Source organism: Danio rerio, chromosome 15 (assembly GCF_052040795.2).
Source record: "Danio rerio strain M-AB ecotype USA chromosome 15, GRCz13ab, whole genome shotgun sequence".
NCBI lineage: Eukaryota > Metazoa > Chordata > Actinopteri > Cypriniformes > Danionidae > Danio > Danio rerio.
Window position 1 is genome coordinate 31,307,501 of NC_141035.1, and position 22,053 is coordinate 31,329,553.

General features: G+C 34.2%; 1 protein-coding gene and 1 long non-coding RNA gene across 4 annotated transcripts in view; both read right to left on the reverse strand.

The window, feature by feature from the left end:
* The window catches only part of ssh2a (slingshot protein phosphatase 2a), a 38,413-nt gene extending 27,955 nt beyond the window's left edge, over positions 1-10,458 (reverse strand). For 2 of the 3 annotated variants that reach the window (XM_087284261.1, XM_087284258.1), the window contains exons 1-2: positions 10,317-10,458; positions 4,501-4,544 (exon numbers count right to left, since the gene is read on the reverse strand). In XM_087284261.1, the coding sequence (XP_087140387.1) occupies positions 4,501-4,544; positions 10,317-10,379 (107 nt within the window). In that variant the 5' untranslated portion in view covers positions 10,380-10,458. Of the gene's footprint in view, positions 1-4,500; positions 4,545-10,167; positions 10,213-10,316 lie in introns of those variants that run through there. The other variant, XM_087284260.1, reaches the window with a different exon arrangement.
* Positions 10,459-17,226: 6,768 nt separating this feature from the next.
* Positions 17,227-19,899, reverse strand: si:ch211-225b7.5. Its single transcript, NR_170079.2, has 2 exons — positions 19,773-19,899; positions 17,227-19,569 (listed from the first exon to the last, which is right to left on the reverse strand). It is a non-coding gene; the product is annotated as a si:ch211-225b7.5 (long non-coding RNA).
* Positions 19,900-22,053: the final 2,154 nt, after the last annotated feature.

Here is a 22,053-nt window from a genome sequence, read left to right on the forward strand (position 1 = left end):
TATCTATCTATCTATCTATCTATCTATCTATCTATCTATCTATCTATCTATCTATCTATCTATATATAAATAAATAAAACAAAATGCACAACAGTATATATAAACAGAAGTTAGTACGGACATTTAGCAGCTGTTGTTCTGTTTTGATCATTGAAGAAATGTTTTTAAGGATCAAAACGGCATTATTTCTGAAGGATCACGGGACACAGAAGACTTTGGTACTGACAACAAAAAATTCAGCTTTGAATCACTAGAATAAATGACACTTTAAATTATATTAAAACAGAAAACCACAATTTTAAATAGTTTTTTTATCAAATAAATTTGGTCTTGGATAGATTAAAAGATTTCTTCCCAAACACAAAATCGTAATGACCCCAATTCACTTGAACAATTGTGTACATGGCAGCAAAACTACTACATAAAAATCATTTATTTACTACCATGTACCAAAGTGAACCAAGATCCCCTCTGCAGCCCCTTAAATCATAAACTGGGATCATGCATAGCAAGATATACTTTTAATTCAGGCCAAATGTTACATAATCCAGGGTCATGTTGTAGCATGAGGATGCCAATGGGAAAAGGCAAACGAAAACACTCCAAGATATGAGAATATCGCAAGGAAATGACATCATGCTCATCATAAGATTACCTAACGCACCGTGTAATTGAAGACATGTGTGGCACAGCTTTCGAGAGTGCCAAGTTTAGGGTGGCTAGTAAGCTTGACCTGAGGGTTCTAGTTTTTGCCTTGGATACAACATAAACAAAAGCCTGATGTCACGTAGACCCTCCCAGACCATTCCAGCTCTGGTGGTGGGAAGCCAAACCATGTTGCATAACGAAGCTTGAATAGTTATCAGACCAAAAGGATTCTCATGATTCAAATTAGACCCAAATCTGAACCCGCTCCAGACCGTCTAACTAAAGCCCTACGCTGTCAGCTATGTGCTACAGACCACCACATGCTTGTTCTCTTGCAATTTGATTCAAAACCTTTAGTTGAACTTGGACACAATTAAATAAACGGGTCGAGTTAATTAACATCCCAAAGACAGGCCAAAACAAAACCAGCTGCTTAATATAGAATTTAAAAATACAGTGGCTAATTCCACACAGCAAAAATGCTCAGAATGACAACAATTTTATTTAAAACTTGGAAGAAATGTCATCAGATCTTTACATAATAAAAAATAGCAATTTATCTAATTTTTAATACACTGTATTTGGTAAATCACAAATTCTCTATTTTGTAATTCATGTATTTTATCCAGTTCATTTAGGGTTTTGAATTGCATAGGGCTGCACAATATATTGCGATAGTTTTTTCCTGCAATAAATATTGCATTATTAATACAGTTTCACAAGATACTTGAACAGCTCAATTTGACAGTTTTGTGGGGAGCCTAACAGTATTCAGGTACAGAAATTGAATAAACACATGAATAATAGCTTTTCATTGCTTTGTTTAATTTCTAGTCCAAATATCTAAACATTTTTAGATAATTTAAAAATATTGTTAAATAAAATAATTTAAAAGAAATAAAGTCAAAACTAAAAGTTTTTCCTTAAAACAAGCAAAATGTTCTGCCAGTGTGGCGAGTGAAATAATTTAGTTTTCGCTTTGAAATGTAGATATTTGGACTAGAATAAATAAATTCCATATAAATACAATAATTAAATACAATTCTGTAGCTCCTGGTCAGCTATAATTCAGACTCAACATTGCATATCTTGCCATGTGACTAGCAGAAGACTTGCAGATGTTCACATTGCGATATCGATGCCACAGCCATATCACCTTGCAGCCCAATACCGGTTACTCACTGAAGCTAAGCAGGGCTGAGGCTGGTCAGTACCTGGATGGGAGGCCACATGGGAAAACTAGGTTGCTGTTGATAGTGGTGTTAGTGAGGTCAGTAGGAGGTGCTCATCCTGAAGTCTTAGTGAGTCCTAATGTCCCAGTAAAGTGAAGGGAACGCTATACTGTCAGTGAGCATCGTCTTTCAAATACAACTTTAAACCGAGGTCTTAACTCTGTCGTCATTAACGTACTCAACAGTTGCCTCAAACTGGGCCAAAGCACGCTTGTCCCCCCTCCCGTCTCCCCCGACGGCCAGCACTCACGCTACAATCGGGCCTCGGCACGCTTACGTCATCGATGCTGCGCTGTTCAGTGAGAAGTGCTCTCACTTAGCAACACAGAGGAGGTTTCTCTAGTTATATCGTTTCAGTCGTTTGATATGCAGTGACATGCAGTCAAATATTTCGACAAGCAGTCAGATGTTTCGCCGATCAGATCCGACACTTTTGGCGCTCATAAACAATCATAAAGCCCTCGTGCTGCAGGAATGAGGAGGTCTGCTGAAGGTGCGCAGCTGTGGTGCAGTGAGGGGTTTGCGTCTTTAATAAACTGAGTTTGCGTTCATTGAACAGTAAGAATGATTGATAAATCCATATGAAACAGTCATTTAAAAGTCACGTCTCGCTTTCAGTTTCGGGCTTTGGCGCGGTACGTTTGTAGTGTGAGTGCAAAACGAGCCAAAGCCTGAACGTACAAACGTACCGCGCCAAAGCCCAAGTGAACAGCGTTCAGGCCCACCTTTTCCAAACGGGCCAGGGCCGGCCAAGTGAACCGTGCCTGAGCCCGATTCAGCGCACTCACACTTCTCAAACGATCCGGGAAATGGGCCTGGGCATGGTTCGGATACCATAGTGTGAGTAGGCCCTAAAAATCCATGGCACTTCTCGTAAAGAGTAGGGGTGTAATCTCAGTGTCCTGGCTAAATTTCCTCCATCAACCCTACCCATCATGGCCTCCCAATCATCCCCATCCACCGAATTGGCTCTATTACAGTCTCTCTACTCCATATATAACTGGTGTGTAGTGAGCGCACTGGTGTCGTTGTCCTGTGGCTGCCGTTGCATCATCCAAGTGCATGCTGCACACTGGTGGTGGAGTGTGGAGACACCCCTCTCATGATTGTGATGTGCCTTAGGTGTATGGCCAGACACAATAAATGTGCTATATAAAAACACATCACTTACCTACTTAAAATGCTGTAAGGATATATTGTGCAGCCATAAATTGCATTATGATCACTGATCTCCGCTTTGTCGACTTTTTTTTTTTTTTTTTAAGATTTATTTTTGGCCTTTTGCCTTTATTAAATAGTACAGTATTAAGACAGAAAGCGAAGTTAGAGAGAGAGAGAGAGGGGGTAAGGAAATATCCTCGAGCCGGGATTAGAATTCGGGACGCCCTGACGTGCTACTGCACCATATGTCAACACGCTAACCACTAGGCTATTGCGCCAACCGCTTTGTTGACTTTTGATGATGAAAATTCAACTGTGCAGCTTAACAAAGTGCCTTTATTGACATTTTAGTTGTTTGGAGCTATATGTTTTATAATAAATACTATATAGTTATATAGGCAGATTATTATCAGTTTTTGTTCTGTAATTAACAATAATAATAACAAAATCAATTCAACTATTACAAATGTCAATAAAAGTAACTTTTTAAAACTTTTCAACATCAAAAGTTTTTCACAAGTTTGAATAAATGAAAAAAAAACACAAATCACAAAAAAATGGAGAAAAAAATGTACAGCTAACCTAAATTATCCAAAAAAAATCAAAAGAGTCTCCTTTTTGTATTTTGTTTAAATGTTGAAGACCCTTGAAGTACTAAAACTTTTTAAATTCAATCAATCAATCAATCAATAAAACAGCTAACATACTGTATTTAAATAAATGAACAGGCAAGGGTAGGGATACGTGAAAAATCATTTTAGATTTCGTGCTGTCTTATGTAAAGTGTGTCATGCGATGTTTGCTTTAGCCTAAACCACGATGCTTACATTTTGAGGGAATCCAAAACAAGAAACCGAAACAAAATAAACAAGCCTGAAGTATCATACATACGCACATACTCTAAAATACACAAATATTGCTGACAGATACATCCAACTGATAATCATGCAAATATTTCACAGGCCAGACACTGTACTGGACTGCACGTACACAAGATAGCAACAGGTAACATTCAGCCCACCACCTTCCTGGTTTCAGTTGCATAACATCTCATTTAAATATTTGGTTCCTTTTTTAATTAGAAATCTTTAAAGCGACAATGTCTATAATTAAAACTTTTTTCATTTCATCCCTAGGTGTAGATCTTTACCTCCTTAAGTGGCTAATTTGCTAATCAAATGCCAAAACTACCAGATCAAGCAATACAGTTGTCAATTCTGAGGTTGAGACATGCATAAAAACTCAAACCCAAGCCAAGTATGAAAATTAAAGCAACTGTCTGTCCACTCGTTTGTCATGTACTGTTCACAATGCTCCCCCTGGTGGAAATACAGCATATCAGGCAATTTAAGGGTAAAACTAAAGTGGATGTTCTCCTCAAAAACAAAGATGTCTGTCCAGAAGTGTGGCTTTAAATAGTAGAGACTTAAATACAGATGGATGAACAAAGCGGACATACCTCCTGGGCTGAGAGCGCCGGTCATCTTCAGCACTGCCTGCCTCCTGTAGGACCAAATAGAGATGGAGAGATCAGATCGGGAGCACATTCAAGAAGATAACTGTTCATCAGCAAAAAAATCTAACTCTTTTGGCTTACTGTAACTTTACTGAGATCTGTATCTCTATTGTTATGTTGATTTGTTTTCGCCATAATACTTTAGCATCAGACTGCAAGTGCAGTCAAAACACAAGTTACATATTTTCCCTTACTGCTAAAAATATGGCGCAAAATTGATTTTATACTTGCCTTATTTTTAATAATAATCCATCGCTACATGTAATATGTTATTTTTTTACAATTCGTATTTTTATAATTGTGAAATACCGAATAAAACAGCAGCAATCTCCCTTAGGACTATGGCTAAAAAGTTTTTACAATAAATATTCAGTCACATGATGAATATTCATTAATTTAAATTAGAGGAAAATAAGAGTTTGATTTGTAATTCTTAGGCAAGGCTGCATTTATTTGATCAAAAATAGAGTAAAAAATAAAAATTCATGAATTGCAATTATTTATCTCTTTTGACGCGAAGTTTCATTTTTAGTCTCGATTGCTGCCGGCTTTAGTGTTAAATGATCTGAAACTTTAATATACTTATAATACTTTAATATACTAATTTTCTTTTCAATTATGAAAAAAAAATTGTATTCTTACTTTTAAAAATGATTGCATACTTTTTAGCGCTCTGTTGCACCATTTTATTTTAACGACTTTGTCATTTCAATAAAATAAATGTACTGAATTGTCGCTATTTATATATGGACTAAATTGTTAGTATACCCTTTAATTTTGTCAGGTACAGTTTCATTGGTTTGCCTTTTAATGCTTTATATGCATAATGCTATTAATGTTTCAATTAGAAAGAAAGAACGGATTTTCTTTAGTTTTTCCATTTAATGTTTGATTAATAATTATTTATTTTCTGTTTCAGTGACCACTGAATGGTATCAACAATTTTGTCCATATCTGTATTTGATTGATATTTTCTATTTTAGGGCATTTTAGTATACAAAACTGTATTTATATAGTAGTTATAGTCAAAGTAAAAAAGTACTCTAAAACAACAAAGGAAATAAATGCAAACAAGTTTTGTTTCAGCATGGAGGTTTTTAAAAAAAAAGCTAGATTAAATCAGTTTCCTATTCACTTCCATGCAGTCATTTTTTGACTGTGAACAACACAAGAGTAACTTTTTTTCAGGGCCATTAAACCTTTTCAATCAATTAAAAATGTTTCTTTTAATGTTGTTATTTCTTTTCAAAACTGGGTGCCCCCATGAATAATGGAAAGTTCCATCCATACTGCACATGCACGAGGTGTGAGTGCTTCAGTCAATTTAGCGACTTTTCAGACCCTCCTAGCACCAAATTTAACACAAAAAAAGTGACTAGAGAATTTTTTAGATGTACTGGAGATTTATATATATATATACATTTTTTAACAAGCTGTTTATTTTTAAAAAATGCTACGGCCTCATACCTGGAATTGCTTAGGGCCAAAAAAAAAAACCTAAATCCGCCCCTGCCTATACACACAACCAATTGCAAAATCTTTACAAAGTTTCATATCACCAATGAGGTACAATAAATAAACCAAAAGTACAATTTTGGCCAAAAAATTTCTGAACAGCATACAAACAGTTAATAAACATTTTCTGACCCGAAACCTCTGAACAGTAGTGCATAGTAGATTACCTTAGTTATGAATAATGTACAATATAAGAAGAAACTTCACGCGCATCATTACCCAGCAAAACAGAAAATGATGTTTATTCGAAACACCTTCAGCATCTGTCTCAAGTGTCATTACAGAAAAAAACCTTTTGTCTTACTAATGAAAGACAAAAAATTAGTGAGAGGGTTTAGATTTGTAAGACAACAATCACTGGAAGATGCGCGAGTCGCTTGCAATGTAAGCAGGCTTGATGCATATCAAGCGGCTCGCACATCCCCATCTTCCACTGATTGCTATCTTACAGATCTAAACCTTCTCACTCATTTTTTCTAGCTAAGCCAAACAAACAAAGACAAACACGCACACACAACAAATTACAAGTAGAGATGTGTGATTACTGCAAAGCTTCAGACTTCCTCTGTCCACAATGGCCCAGGCTATATTTAATCCACGCTGCCTGTCTTTGTAATCCCAATCCAAGAGTACTTTCTCTCAGGGATCAGGCAGGCAATCTATGCTGCATACGAATGTCACAAACCCAGTGCTTCTCAACAGCACTGCTTACAGTAAATAAGAGGAAGTCAGACACAATTCAAACTATAATCACCATATGCTTTGGCAAAAACACACTGCAGCAGTAAACAACAGCGTGAGAGACACCGAACTGCAGTAACGTTGTGGTGTCTGAGACAGCGCTTTGCTTTGGTAACAAGACAATGTACAACAATGTAACTCTTCACATTGAACTTATTTGAGAAACTGGTTCATTTGATAATCAAATACCAGCTCTATGGATTTTTGCATATGGACATGCACCACAATCAGGGTCAAACTTGGCATACTAATAAGGCTCGCTAGGAAAGGTTCACTGAGGACTTTGTCTGGAAAACCTTCAGGCATCTCACAAGATGACTCACATGGATGCCTCAATGGGGTCACATGACGGGCAGCTGGTAATAGAGGGAAAAATAAGCCCATATTTTTTTTTTACTCGCATAACCTAAATTTCCTATTTGGATGTGGCCTTTATATGGCCTGCACTAAAGCAGATATTACTCTGATGAGTTTAAGTTGGCCTATTACAGGGATAGCCCAACAAAAATGTCATTTATTTAGAGTTCGGGCTGGACGATTTATCGAAAAGTAATCGAAATCGACATTCAGAATCTATAATCGATCTCATTTTTACATATCTTTTTCAATTAATTTCCCTACATGTCATGTGACCCCGCTAAATTAAAGGCTGTGGCTGATTTATTCTTCTGTGGCTACTTTGCAGTCACATCTGATCTCTGGTCAAGTAGGATGATGGAATAGACTCATTCTTGAGCCTTACTTTGCACTACATTGGCGATGATTGGAAGTTGCGCAGAGATGCCTTGAGACGGCAAATAAAACTTATCAGTATGAGGGAAAAAAAATAATAAAAATAAAATAAATAAATAAATAAAATAATTTTTCATTAATCATAATAGAGTTAAAATGTTTAATTAATCTAGGTTTTAATTTTAGGGCAACTCACTCAGCATTATTTAGACTATAATCATGTTTTTGACCTGCTTCTTCTGTTGAATAAAAACTAAAATATTCTGAGGGCTGTTAATAAGTAGCTAGACAGTTTGGGTTCTCAATACATGAGCAAATATTCCTTCAATATCTTCTTCAGTGTTCAGCTAAAGAAATAAAGCATAAAGGCTTTAGTGAGTAATAGTCACATAATTATTTTTGGGTGGACTATTGATTTAAGATGAATAGGTTAAGGCAAGTCAACTCAGTAACATCAATTACCTTTAAATAAATGTTATTGTTTATTTATGTGGATGCTAACAAAAATGATTAAATGCCCTGTTTACACCTGATTAAGATGCATTTTGGTTGATCAGAGTGTACAAGTGTAGAAGCAAAAATGTATTCCTGTTTACACTAGCCATGGGATGATCACTGTTTAAGGTATACAGTGGTTTGGAAAAGTCAAGGTTTTAAAACCACCAAAAATGTTTTGTAATATTGTAAGTTGTCTTATTTATGTTTTCTTTTTTTTTTGTTTTTTTAGGACAAAAGTATCTCCACTCCAGCAAAAAAGTTTTTTCAAAGATGCTGTTTGTAAATTGTAAAGAAATCTGTGTTTTAGACACTAATGAAGACAGCAGAAGACAATGATTCATTTAGCCTGACACGTTTACTGCTCCAAAATATTTTAAATGTTTCCTAAAATAAAATATATCGTGTTCAAAAAGTTTTTGTTTTTTACCCAAACAAGAACATATTTTAGAGCAGTATGTCACAATACCGTGAAACCGTGATACTTTTATTCAGGTTATCATTCCATCAGAATCTTATACCGGCCCATGCCTATTGCCTAGTTTACACTTAATTCTTTAACTGCCTCTTTTTTTCCACTTTTGAACGCACTTCTGATTCTGAAATATAAAAAAACACAAAAAACTCAAGATTCTGAAATATGTAAATAATCGTTTCAATCGGGATCAGGCTGCAGGGCTTAAAAACTTTAAATCTATGCTATGTGCACCGTAAGATGTGACAAAACAAGACATGGGCTGTATAGTTCTAACCCACTTTTCATGCACCATCTCCCCCTTTTAATCAGCAAATGTATTCAACTGAACAGTGTTTTCTAGATCTCATAATACTGGCTAAAATCTTTGGTCATATACAGAACAGCATTATACTACAAACCTATTCATAGTGTTGCAAAACTGTATACATTTAAATCCACAATTTTTCCATCTACAACATTGACTTTCAAACATTAAGAAAATGACTAATAGTTTAAAATAGGGTTCATGAATTAAAAGCAGTAACACTACCAATGAACTTTTTTATTGCATTAAAATAACGTTGACACAGAAGAGCACAACAAACGTATTACTTATTCTTTGCGAATATGTTTCATTGCTAACTCATCTGAAAACATTAGCAAATAAATTAAAAGTTTTTAGTTAATGTTGACACATATCCATCATATAATATAGAATAGAATGCCTTTTATTGTTACTGTACACGTAAACAATGTACATTATATACATGTGTGATGAGATTAAGTGCATCTCACTACTCAATGCAAACATGTAAAAATATCCTTACCATACAATACAGATCATACTACACAAGTTACAGTAGAAATAACTGTAGATGATGAACAGTAGTGCAAAACAGAGGATGAGGGGTAGGGTGAGGGAGAGTAAACAGTTCTGAGGTAGAATGGGAGATATTCAAGATGTACTACGTAAATATACAATGATAAATATGAGTGCAAAATATGGGGATGGGGGGAGGTAGAGTGAGGTGGAGTAAACAATTCTGAGGTCGAACAAGAGACATAAAAATATGCCATATGTAAATTTAAGATGATAAATAGTGCAAAAATAGTTATGAGGCTGACCAAGAGAAATTTACAGGATGTATATTAAAAGATCACTTAATTTAAATGTATTATTCACAGTTAGTTCTGATGTTACATAGATTGGTTAGGCTGTATTGTAAAGAAATGAAACCATATTGCAAAGTGTTACAAGAATTTCTGTCAATAAAAGCACATTAAATTACATACAATAATTGTTTTGCATCTTTGACAGTTGTGGAGAAAAAGATGAAGTAAATAATCGTGTCTACAACAAATGAACATGACACATCACATATTCTATATGTATTTGAGATGTTTCACTTTTAGTATCAAAATACATTTATTAAAATTCACGACAATGTGGTTCTTGAATAGTTTTTGAAGTAGGCTACATGTTACTGCACATGTACTGTAAGAACATCAGCAGCTAGCAACTAGCCAACACAACTATCTTACAAAAATACATATCCGCTACTGTTGCCTAATAGCTCGCAAACCTAAAGGTAGCTTCGTTTTAGTGTTTTTATAACTTAAAAACATACCCAGCAAGACACAACAAACACTTATACAGAACAAAGCCTAACCGGCTAGTTGCATGTCCGCCACTGATAAGCTCAAAATCGTTCTGCGCATGCGTACATTGAGTGAACACCCTAGCTACCGCTTACAGCACGGGCATGGATTAAAATCATTTAATAACTATACAAAACTGGTAAAATAGACAAGAACTCACCGACACGCACGGACTGGATGATGTACTCGGGGTTGGCGACCGTTGTACGGTGACCAGCGCCATTCAAGGTAGAGAAACGCGAGATGACAGAGAAGATAGCGGCGAAACTCACATCATTTGGTGCCGTCGCACAGAGGAAGATGTGCAGCCGCGTCTTCGAGCTTCGACTTGTTCGTTCTGCGCATGCGCTGTACGTGCCAGCTGTCAAACCACTAAACAGCGCTTAACAGTTGCTTAGGATGAGGCGTCATTCCTCTCCTCTTTGCCATTTGATTGACGTTTTAATCGATAATTTTATGTTTTATAGATGCCAGGCAAATAGCTTAGATATACTCTTTGTGCCAGGTTAATGAAACTATTGCACATAATTTGCATCACTTTTTTATTATCAATTTAAAAAGGGAAAAAAGCTTTACAAAACAAAACAAAAATGCAAAAAAGAGAAGTAGCCCTTTTTTAGTAATTTCACACAATCAAGCTTTATTTTGTTTTGTTTACATGTAGTTCGAGTTTTCCTGCATTATAAAAAAATGTATTACAAAAACTTTATTCCTGTATTTTATTCTCTTCTTTTCTATTCTGTAAAACCATTTAAAAATGAATTTTAATTTAACAGATTTTAGACAAACTGTAGAAAAATACAAGTATTTCACACATTTTGAAATAAAACTGTCGAGGATAAAAACACAATAAAGCCCTGGGCTTGTTTCCATTGTGGTCCTCACTGTTAAAAAAAAACAAAAACAAAATATGGCTGCAAAATACAGTTAATGCATAAAATAAACAGTACCTCCATATTTTAAATATATATATTTATATTCACAATACATTCATTCATTTATTTTCTTTTCGGCTTAGTCTCTCTATTAATCAGGGGTCGCCACGGTGGAATGAACCGCTAACTTATTCAGCATATGTTTTACGCAGCCAATGCCCTTCTAGCTGCAACCCTATTCACAATACAATAGCATAAAAAATAAAAATGATGCGTTTGACCAGCTGGGACTAGACATAGCATTTGCATGTTATTGCTCTTAAGTCTTTTTCAAGAATTGTCTAAAGTAAAGATTTTTTTGTCAACACCCTTATTTCTAACAAACACTCTCAAATGTTCTATCTACGTCATATAGAAAGGTTGTGGTCTTCTGACACTATCACGTTCTAAATCTGTTTTATATATTTTTTAAATTTCCTCACAATACTATTCAATATACCAACCAACTAACCAACCAAGTAAGAAAAAAAGAAAGAAAGGAAGGAAGAAAGAAAGGAAGAAAGAAAAATGAATAAATGTCAATAAGCATTTTAAAAAGGTACACATTTGTACCCTTAAAGGTACCTAATAATTGTTTTTTTACATTTTTTTCTGAAAAGAAAAAAAGTCGGAATTTTATTAATAATTTTTCACATATTTGCTTTCTATTAAGTAGAGTATAAATTAATGAGTAGGAAAATGAGCCACAATTTCTTCAAGTAACCCAAAGTGGTCTTGGTCATATTATTGTCCAGAATACCTTCACAATGATTATATATGTACCTAATTTGAGCACTAATCATTTAATAAGCAATGATTGCCTCCTTCAATGAAACATTAAGTAAACCGTGTTCAAGGTGACAGTAAACAAACCACACCTAGATGACTGACGCTAAGGTCAAGTTTCAATGGTAGCTGCAGACACTTAACTGTCCTCATTAATGGCTGCTTATATGCTGTCAGCCTTTCAGGGTCCTGGCATGAGCTTGAAAGAGACATAAATAATTTTGTGACATAAAACTGGCTGATAATTTTGATATTCTGATTAATACACTTTGGTTATATATACACATACACATACACACACACACACACACACACACACACACACACACACACACACACACACACACACACACACACACACACACACACACACACACACACACACACACACACACACACACACACACACACAAACACACACACACACACACACACACACACACACGCACACACACACACACACAGTTGAAGACTATTAGCCCCCTTGTTTATTTTTTTCCCCAGTTTCTGTTTAACAGATAGACTTTTTTTTTCAGCACGTCTCTAAACATAATAGTTGTAATAACGCATTTCTAATAACTGATTTATTTTTATCTCTATCATGATGACAGTAAATAATATTTTACAAGGTATTTTTCAGGACACTTTTATACAGCTTAAAGTGACACTTAAAAGCTTAACTAGTAGTATAACTACTAACTATTGTATAACAATGGTTTGTTCTGTAGACTTTCGCAAGACAATAATATAGCTTAAAGGAGTTAACAATTTTGTCCTTAAAATGTTTTTAAAAATTAAAAAACTGCTTTAATTTTAGCCAAATAAAGACTTGCTCCAGAAGAAAAAAATATTATCAAACATGCTGTGAGAATTTCCTTGCTCTGTTAAACATAATTTGGCAAAAAATAAAATAAAAAAATAAATTCAAGGGAGGGGTGGGGGGTAATAATTCTGACTTCAACTGTATATTTATATATAAATGTGTTTTTATGCTAATAAGTTTTAATGTTTTTTTCCACAAATTTATATAAGCAATACTATAATTCATATAATACAATAAGCATGAATGAGAGTGCTATACAAGATACATTTTAAGACATATATATAATATTTTATTTTTATGTTTACTTTTTTTGTTTTAAACTTAGGTTAAATTAGCTTTTTTTTCGTAATTTTACGTGTTTTTGTCATTCGTTTTTTTAGATTTGTTGTTTGGAGACTTTTTAAAAATAATTTTATAGATGCTTTCATTGGTTTTAGTTTATTTATTTTTTTGTTGTAAGGTTATTTAGCCTTTTCCGTCATAAGTAAATGTGCTCCACAAATCAACAAACTTCAGAATAATAGAGGCAGCGTTATTTTACTACCCTTAATATAATATAATATAATATAATATAATATAATATAATATAATATAATATAATATAATATAATATAATATAATATAATATAATATGCAGCATGGTGGCGCAGTGGGTAGCACAATCTCCTCACAGCAAGAAGGTCGCTGGTTCGAGCCCTGACTGGGTCAGTTGGCATTTCTATGTGGAGTTTGCATGTTCTCCCCGCGTTCATGTGGGTTTTCTCCCGGTGCTCCGGCTTCCATAAGTCTATAGACATGCGCTATAGGTATAATTGAATAAGCTATAGGCAGCAGTGTTTGTGCAAGAATGTGTGGATGTTTTCCATTGATGGGCTGCAGCTGTAAGGGCATCCGTTGCATAAAACATGTGCTGGATAAGTTGGCGGTTCATTTTGCTGTGGCGACCCCACATTAATAAAGGGACTAAGCCGACAAGAAAATTAATAATACAATATAATATAATATAATATAATATAATATAATATAATATAATATAATATAATATAATATAATATAATATAATATAATGTGATATAATATAGTTTTTAGTATTTTTCATAAAATGTAATTAGCAAATTTTCTGTTCCGATTTAAATTTGAATAGTTTTTGTGTAGATTTTTGTTGTTTGTCATTTTTAGATTTTCTGTTCTCACTTTAATTTGACAGTTTTGAGTAGATGTTGTTTGCAGTCAATTGTTGTTATTTGTTGTTGTTTATTAAAATATAAATCTACCGGTTAAAAGTTTGGGTCAATAGGATTTTTAAATGTTTCAAAATAAGCTTATTCTGCTTACAGTACAAATTATAAAATTGTGAAATCTTATTGCGCTATAAAATAACTGTTAAAAAGTAGTTTATAACTTAATTTAATAATTTATTCCAATTTTCAGCTTCATTACCCCAGTCTTAAGTGTCACATGATCCTTCAAGAAATTACTCTAATATTTATTGTTATAAAAAAAAAAAAAACATGAAAAAAAACTTAATCCAAACTTTTGACTGGTAGTGTAGCTATGTATTTTTTAGATTTGCTTTTAGTATGATTTTATTTATATATATTGTTTTATGGCGACGCAGTGGCGCAGTGGGAAGCATGTTCGCCTCACAGCAAGAAGGTCGCTGGGTTGCTGGCCCTCGGCTCAGTTGGCGTTTCTGTGTGGAATTTGCATGTTCCCCCTGCGTTCGCGTGGGTTTCCTTCGGGTACTCCGGTTTCCCCCACAGTCCAAAGACATGCGGTACAGGTGAATTGGGTAGGCTAAATTGTCCGAAGTGTATGAGTGTGTGTGTGTGTGTGTGTGTATGTGTGGATGTTTCCCAGAGATGGGTTGCAGCTGGAAGGGCATCTGCTGCGTAAAACATGTGCTGGATAAGTTGGCGGTTTATTCCGCTGTGGCAACCCCAGATTAATAAAGGGACTAAGCCGACAAGAAAATGAATGAATGAATATTGTTTTATTTTATTAATATATCATTACACAATATCTCAAATGTAGTTTTTGTTTATTTATTCATTCTTTTACTCCCTGTATTAAAAGTATCTAAATTCATTAGATTGTCATTTAGTTTTATCTTCACAGCAGGGTTATAATATCAATTGTTATATAATTAGGTCTCATTATTGGTAGCTTTTATTTGTAGTACACTGTAGCCATTTGTTATTTTTGTTGACATAAGGAAATAAATGATCAGATGAGGAAAAATCGAGCAGTCAGACAAAACAGCACTGAAGACACACACTATGATGTGAAACAGACTTCTGTACATCAATGGCATCATTGGTGAAGCCTTTGGTTGAAACGGATAATACAGAATTTCTCAGACAGACGGCAGCTGGTAGGACTGCCCTGTCACCCATGTGTTATGACTGCATATGTACAGAGGAGGAGGGTGTGATTCAAAGGCCTAAACATGAGCGGCTGTACATCAACCCTGTAAAACTGACTGTATTATCCACAGCTTTCTATTTAAAAATAATGCAAACCAATTCAGCTGAGATATCCTCAGAATATATAGCATCTCTGGATGTACTGTATAGGGGAAAAATTCATCAAATCCTTTAAAATAGATCTGGGCTACCAGATTATTGAAAACCCCAATCCACTTTTGAACTCCATCCCCCCCATTCCATCCCAGCAGATGCAATATTAGTTTGCTGGTGTTTTTACAGCGCATGTGGGGAAAAAAACCACAGCCTACGATCAATGCAGACTCATTCTGTCAGAGAAAACCAGCAATCAGCCGGAGATCCAAAACATATTGATTAGGAATGAGATGCCACAGCGAACAGGAAGAGAGAAAAGGGGATGAATAAGACATGATTTCACTGGATGCTGTGACATTGATTGATGGATTCATCTCTTGGCTTTATTGCTTTCTGCGGTTGAACGTCTTATTGGTTATTTAACACATTACTAGTCATTGCATTTTTGTCTGTACAGTTAAAAGGACGGTGACAGTGTAGGTGACCTAGGGTGATTTATAAAATGCAAGTCAATGGCTACCGACATATCTTGAGAGGCAAAAATATATAATAATCAAATTATCATACATTTGTGTGACATATTTAATTATGAAGTATCAGTCCAGATGATAAGCGCCTTTAAAAAAACCTACTCTTTTTAAATTATAATAATAATGATAATTCCTTACATTTATATAATGCTTTCTGAACACTCAAAGCGTTTTACTTTTTGGGGAGAATCTCCTTATACACCACCAGTGTGCAGCATCCACCTGGATGACACAATGGCAGCCACATTGCGCCAGACCACACACCTGCTGATTGGTGGAGAGGAGACCACGACGGACCGAGGATAGTGGGTGAATTTGGCCAGGATGCTGGGGTTTGACTCCTGCTTTCAATTGTGGTCTCTCATCCAGGTAATGATCGGGCACAGCCCTGCTCAACTTCAGTGGATGACCATGGGAGTTGCAGAGAATTAGCTGCTGGTCAAAATTAATTTTTGTTTATAATGTCATTGTTTCTTTCATATACAGTATAAAGTATTTTTTTTTATATTTATTTTTTGGGTAAAATACTTCCATCGTGGATAAGTCAGTGATCAGAAACATCATTAATTGTAAACATTTAGAGTATTAATTGTATGTAATAGCTAGGCCCACACGGAATCTGCGCGTACAGAATGCCGCAGATTTTCCTCAGAATTCCGCAGATTTTTAGCCCATTATTAATTCTATTTATTTACTTGAGTAAATGTGTAAATATGAATTTCTTCAGTTTTTATTCAGTAATTTATTACTTTTTATTTAATATATTAAGGTTTTAGCTATGATACTCCGCTGGATACTCCCAAAATAATTCTGCAGAAATCCGCAGATTTTTACCAAAATTCTCCACAGAAATAACAAAAAACCTCCGCAGATTCCATCTGGCCCTGGTAATAGCATCAATTGTATGTATTAATAATACATTTTAGTTCAGTATGTCTCATATTTTGTCTGATTTTACGTGTGACTCTGTCTGCATTTGTCAGTGACCATATCTCTGCCTCCCCATCTGGAATAGCAGGGAGAGGAAAGAAAATAGGATTGCGATTATGGACACAATCAGTGTTTGGGACAGACAGACAACAGCAGTTGTGGCTTTTAATTAAGCTTAAGCTTGATGAAAGAGAAAGAGGGGTGACGTATAAAAAAACTGCTCCTTGGGGATTTGCATATTAAATGTTATTAAATTTGAAATTGAAATTCAAATGAAGCTGAACCACTTGCCCATATGAGTTCAGATTAAGTGGACATACTGTTAGTGGAGTAACACTGAACACACACTTCAATATTTACAGTATCAGTCTTATAGTGTTAAATCCTATTTAATGTTTTTTGAGATTCCTCATATTTCCAAATGACCTGGGAAGACATAATAAACAAAGAATCCATAGCTTAAGAATTTCAGATGCATTATGAAATACCACATGTAAGGATATAATACAAAAAGATTTCAAGAAGACCACAACTTTGAAAATCTGTATTTAATCAAAGAAACATGATGGAACTTTGGGAAATTAACCAATGTGAAGAATACTTTTTTTTAATCAACCCGAAATAATTTTCTTTTAATCAACCTGTATAACATGAATATAATTTCTTTAAGATTCTCATATTTGACTCATATTAGAATGCAGTCAGAAACACTTGTTTTCAAAGAGCACTAGTCCTTCTAGTGGTTATTCACTAGAATTGCAGACTTAAACAAACCCTAACGCCATAAATCTAAAATATTTGTTATTGGAAAACTTGGAGAAAAAAAAAAATATATTATTTATTATATATTTATATGCATAAATCTTTATTTTAATCCACCTAGTTGCCATTTTATTTAATTATCTTAGTTTACCATAAACCCCAAATACCTAAGGCTAAAATGAGGCATCAAAATGACTAAGACTCAAAATGAGACAAAAGCTACAATAACAACTTAAACCAAAATAATATAAACTTCAGTTACTAAATCCTAAAATAAGACTGGTCTTCTGTTAAATAAACAATGTTTAATAATGTTTGTACGATTGAGCAGAAACAAAATAAATTGGATCAAATTGGAGAAAATAATAACCTTAATTTTTTTTAATGCATAGGTCTGTCAGTGCCAGTTCAGCTTTTACATGGCTATTTTACAGAGGTTGCTGGAAAGGACTGACATCTATTTGACAGGTAACAGAATTTGACCTTGAATATTATGCACAATTGTTCAAGACAATAAGAAAAGCATGATCCAAAATTTACCTTAATTGTATTTACAGCACATTTCAGTATGAGGTCAAAATAACCCAGCTTCCATATTTAGCCTACATTAACATATAAGCATACACATATGTATTTACATTAACATATGAACAGTTGAAGTCAGAATTATTAACCCCGTTTATTTTTTTTTCTCCAATATCTGAGTAAAAAAAGAGACGATTTTTTTTTCAACACATTTCTAAACATAATAGTTTAAATAACAAATTTTTAATAACTGATTTATTTTATCTTTACCATGATGACAGTAAACAATATACGACTAGATATTTTTAAGACACTTCTATACAACTTAAAGTGACATTTAAAGGCTCAACTAGGTTAATTAGGCAATTGTATAACAGTTGCTTATTTTGAAGACTATTGAAAAAATATATAGCTTAAACTGCTAATAATTTTGACCTTAAAATGTTTTTTAGAAAATTAAGAACTGCTTTTATTCTAGCCGAAATAAAACAAATAAGACTTTCTCCAAAAGAAAAATAGTGTCAAGACATACCGTGAAAATTTCCTTGCTCTGTTAAACATAATTTTGGAAATATTTAAAAAATAAAAAAAAATTCAAAGGGGTTTATTAATTCTGATTTCCTCTGTATTCACATTTCCATTGTAGAATCAGAAATTTGTAATAACCTGTATGTGCTTTAAATGAAATCAATTCTATGTTATATATCGTTTTGTTTTATTATTATTTGTTTTACATTGATAATTTCATTTATGGCCATAAAATCAATTATAAATCTTAGTTATTCATTTATTTGATTCATATTTTTTATTCATTTATGTTTTCGTTATTCATTATATTAATCCTTTATTGATTTGATTTCTTTATTTTAGATATTTATTATTACCTGTTCTTATTGTTTAGTCTTAAAGTGATGGTTTCATGAAATGTTTCTCTCCACTGATATGAGGGCCTGTATCAAATTTAAGGTCTGTATAACAACATTGCTAAATTTGTGCTGTTCAGATGAAGTATAACAGCGCACTGAAACACATGCAACTAAGATTATTCAATAAACACTGCTCATTTCTTATCATCACTTCGTCTCCTGCTTCTGCTCTTCTCTGGCTTCTGTACACAGTCAACTCCTATATTTACAGTACACTGTTTGAATACTGGTTAACAGGTTTGAATATTGGAAACTCTGCTGACTTGTTGTCTAGATACCTGAAGAAGATTCAGGCAACATCATGGCGTCTGGGGCTGGATCTTATTTATCTGCCGTGGAAAGTGTGATCTCATCTAACACCACGAAAAAACTGGAAAAACTGTGCAAACTGTGATTTGTTGGGATGTCACTATGTTTTAAACCATTATCAGACTGAGGAGTAAATGTTGTTCTGATATTTACGGTTTAACAGTTTATTGTTGTTGTGGGTCCAACACAGAGATCCATGTAGTTATTATTAATTTGTGTCATCATCATCATCATAAGTCATGATATTCTGTTAGCGGTCAATGAGAGCTGCTCTTCGCTTCTCCTCCTCCTCAAGCAGCGCGTAACGGCGCCCGGTGGAGTGTAAACAACAGCAGCGAGGACGATAATCACAACGATGATCAACAAACTCAATCCTACAGTCAGACCTGTGGAGAAATTCACTCTTTTAATGCTTTAGGTAACTTTAAACAACTATAGAAATGAGTAAATTGAATATATTTAAGTTACTAAGACGTCAGCAGTCACGAGAAAGACAAATGACAAAGGATGTACTAACGTTACTATATGTCATAAAGCGTCACTGCAAAAGTTAAAAGGTTTCTTAAACAATTAAAACACATTTCATTACCCATGTGCTGTTGTCCTATGACATTTGCAAGTTGGTCCATGATATTTTAGGTGATTTCCTCCCACACTTTGATGGATTCAGGAACTCTCTTGTCCTGAAGAAGACTCGCGTCCCTTCCTGTTGTTCGTCACGTGACCACTAAAGTTAGCACTTTTTGAAAAACGGTCAAATAGGGCAAGATAATAAAACTAGACGAAAACATGCACAACTCTATTTATTTCATTAAGTTTGCTACCAATGCTTCAATATTATAATTACTTCTGTTGTAAACCCAATCTGCAGAAGTGGCCGATAGATGGCAGCACTGGGCGAATTATGAATGAGCGAATGGGTTTGATGTCCTGTTACTCATAAGACATTTTATTGCCTTTGACTCATATTTTATTGGCTTACACCCTTTATGTTGGGTATTTATAGGTCCAAACTGGGTTATTTAATCAACTTCAGCCTCCCTCACTTCTGACTAATTTAAACAAATAAATGAACTTTTTTTTAAACTTATTATTAATTATGATGTTTGAGTCTTTAAAAGAGACAGATATACACACTGGATTGAAAAAACCGTAGCCAGCCTGGTGAAAGCAGTGGTTATTTTATTTTTATATTTTAAAGTGAACCATTTTGCAGCTTTATGCCTTATTTTCTATTTAATTATGAGATTTAAATACTGCACTTTAGTCACATCTTAAGCAATATTTTTAGCTGGATTAGCTTGTCAGATAGTCATCAAACCACGCTTTTCAATATACCAAAAATATTTCCTAAAAGTTTATAATGAAAAAGTTCTTGATAATAAAACAATACTTATTTACATGATATAGAAACAAATGAATCTGTTGAGGTTTTAAATTGCAGTCTGCCATTTATTAGGCAAATAACAAACTGGCCAGCACATTCAACTTTCCTCAGTCAGAATTTAGCTATTTGATTAAAAAAATAATTAAAATAATAATAATAATAATAATAATAATAATGTGGAGCTTTTACAATTTAGCCTCTCTTGTAAAATAAAAAAAGTACATTTGAAAATTCATATATAACAACAATATCGTTAGTCAAAATATCATTTTCAATATGGTCCAAGTTTGGTGCTTCACACCTTATTGCTCATTTTTATTTAAAAAATAAGGTCCAAGATGGAATAACTTACCTGTATTTATTTTTTAAAACAATACAGTGATGAAAGATGACTTTTCTTATGGCAGATTGTAAAATATTTGTTAGCATTGCATTGGCCAAAACTGATGAGCTGAAGTCCCACCGAAGCAACAGCCAGCAGAGGATTCCGAGGTTCGCTTTTTGCAATGGGTTATTTTCACTCTTTATGATGGCATAGCAGTCAAAATAAGACAAATGATCTCATGTATGGTACAAATTCTGCACCTTTGTCAGTCCCCCCGTGGCTACAGGGCTATCGCCAATGTAAAATAATTGAGTTGCTAATGAAGTAGGCGGAGTTCACGGTTGACAGAAAGAGCGCGAAAAAGAAAGGTCATTGATTGAGACGAGGTAAGATGAATGTAACGAAATATTAGATTTTATGACAAACATTTCACGATAGAAATGTAAACGACCAACAACATCACTTAATATAAACTATTCAATCTTCAAATGTCGTCGTTTATTGTTGTAAAAATGGTATCATTTGAGTTCTTCAAGTTATTCGTCACGAGACATATTGCTTAAAGTACAACTACAATTGTTTTAAAACTAAAATCAGAAAGAATTTACTTCTTGTTATACTAACTTACTTAATATTTTCTAAAATACATTGACACGTGACATGTTTGATAAGGTATCTTTTGATACTGGTCTTGCTGATTTTATTGCTGGTCTTGTTGGTTTTAGTGCTGTTTTTGCTGGTCTTAATGCTGTTTTTGCTGGTATCAGTGCTCAGTGTTGGTCTCAATGCTGAAACCAGCAAGATCAGCATTGAAACCAACAAGACCAGCATCAAAACACACCTTACCAGAATATGCTGTTTTTTTCAGCAGGGATGTTATGGCCTTGTTAGCATATTTAATTTACACAAATTATTAGGCTAGTCAGTAACAAATATAAGATTCCCCCAAAAAACATTAGTGATTATTACTGTAGTCTGTTACAGTTAACGGTTTCAGTTTTAGTTGGTTAATAACCCTGACATCTTCCACTAGATGGCGCCACTTCCCCGATTATGACAGCGCGCAACAGTTGAGAAATGCTTAGCTCTGAATGGCAAGTTAACTAAACAACTTTGTATTTCCCAAATTACACAAGATTATATCGCAATCTGTTTATG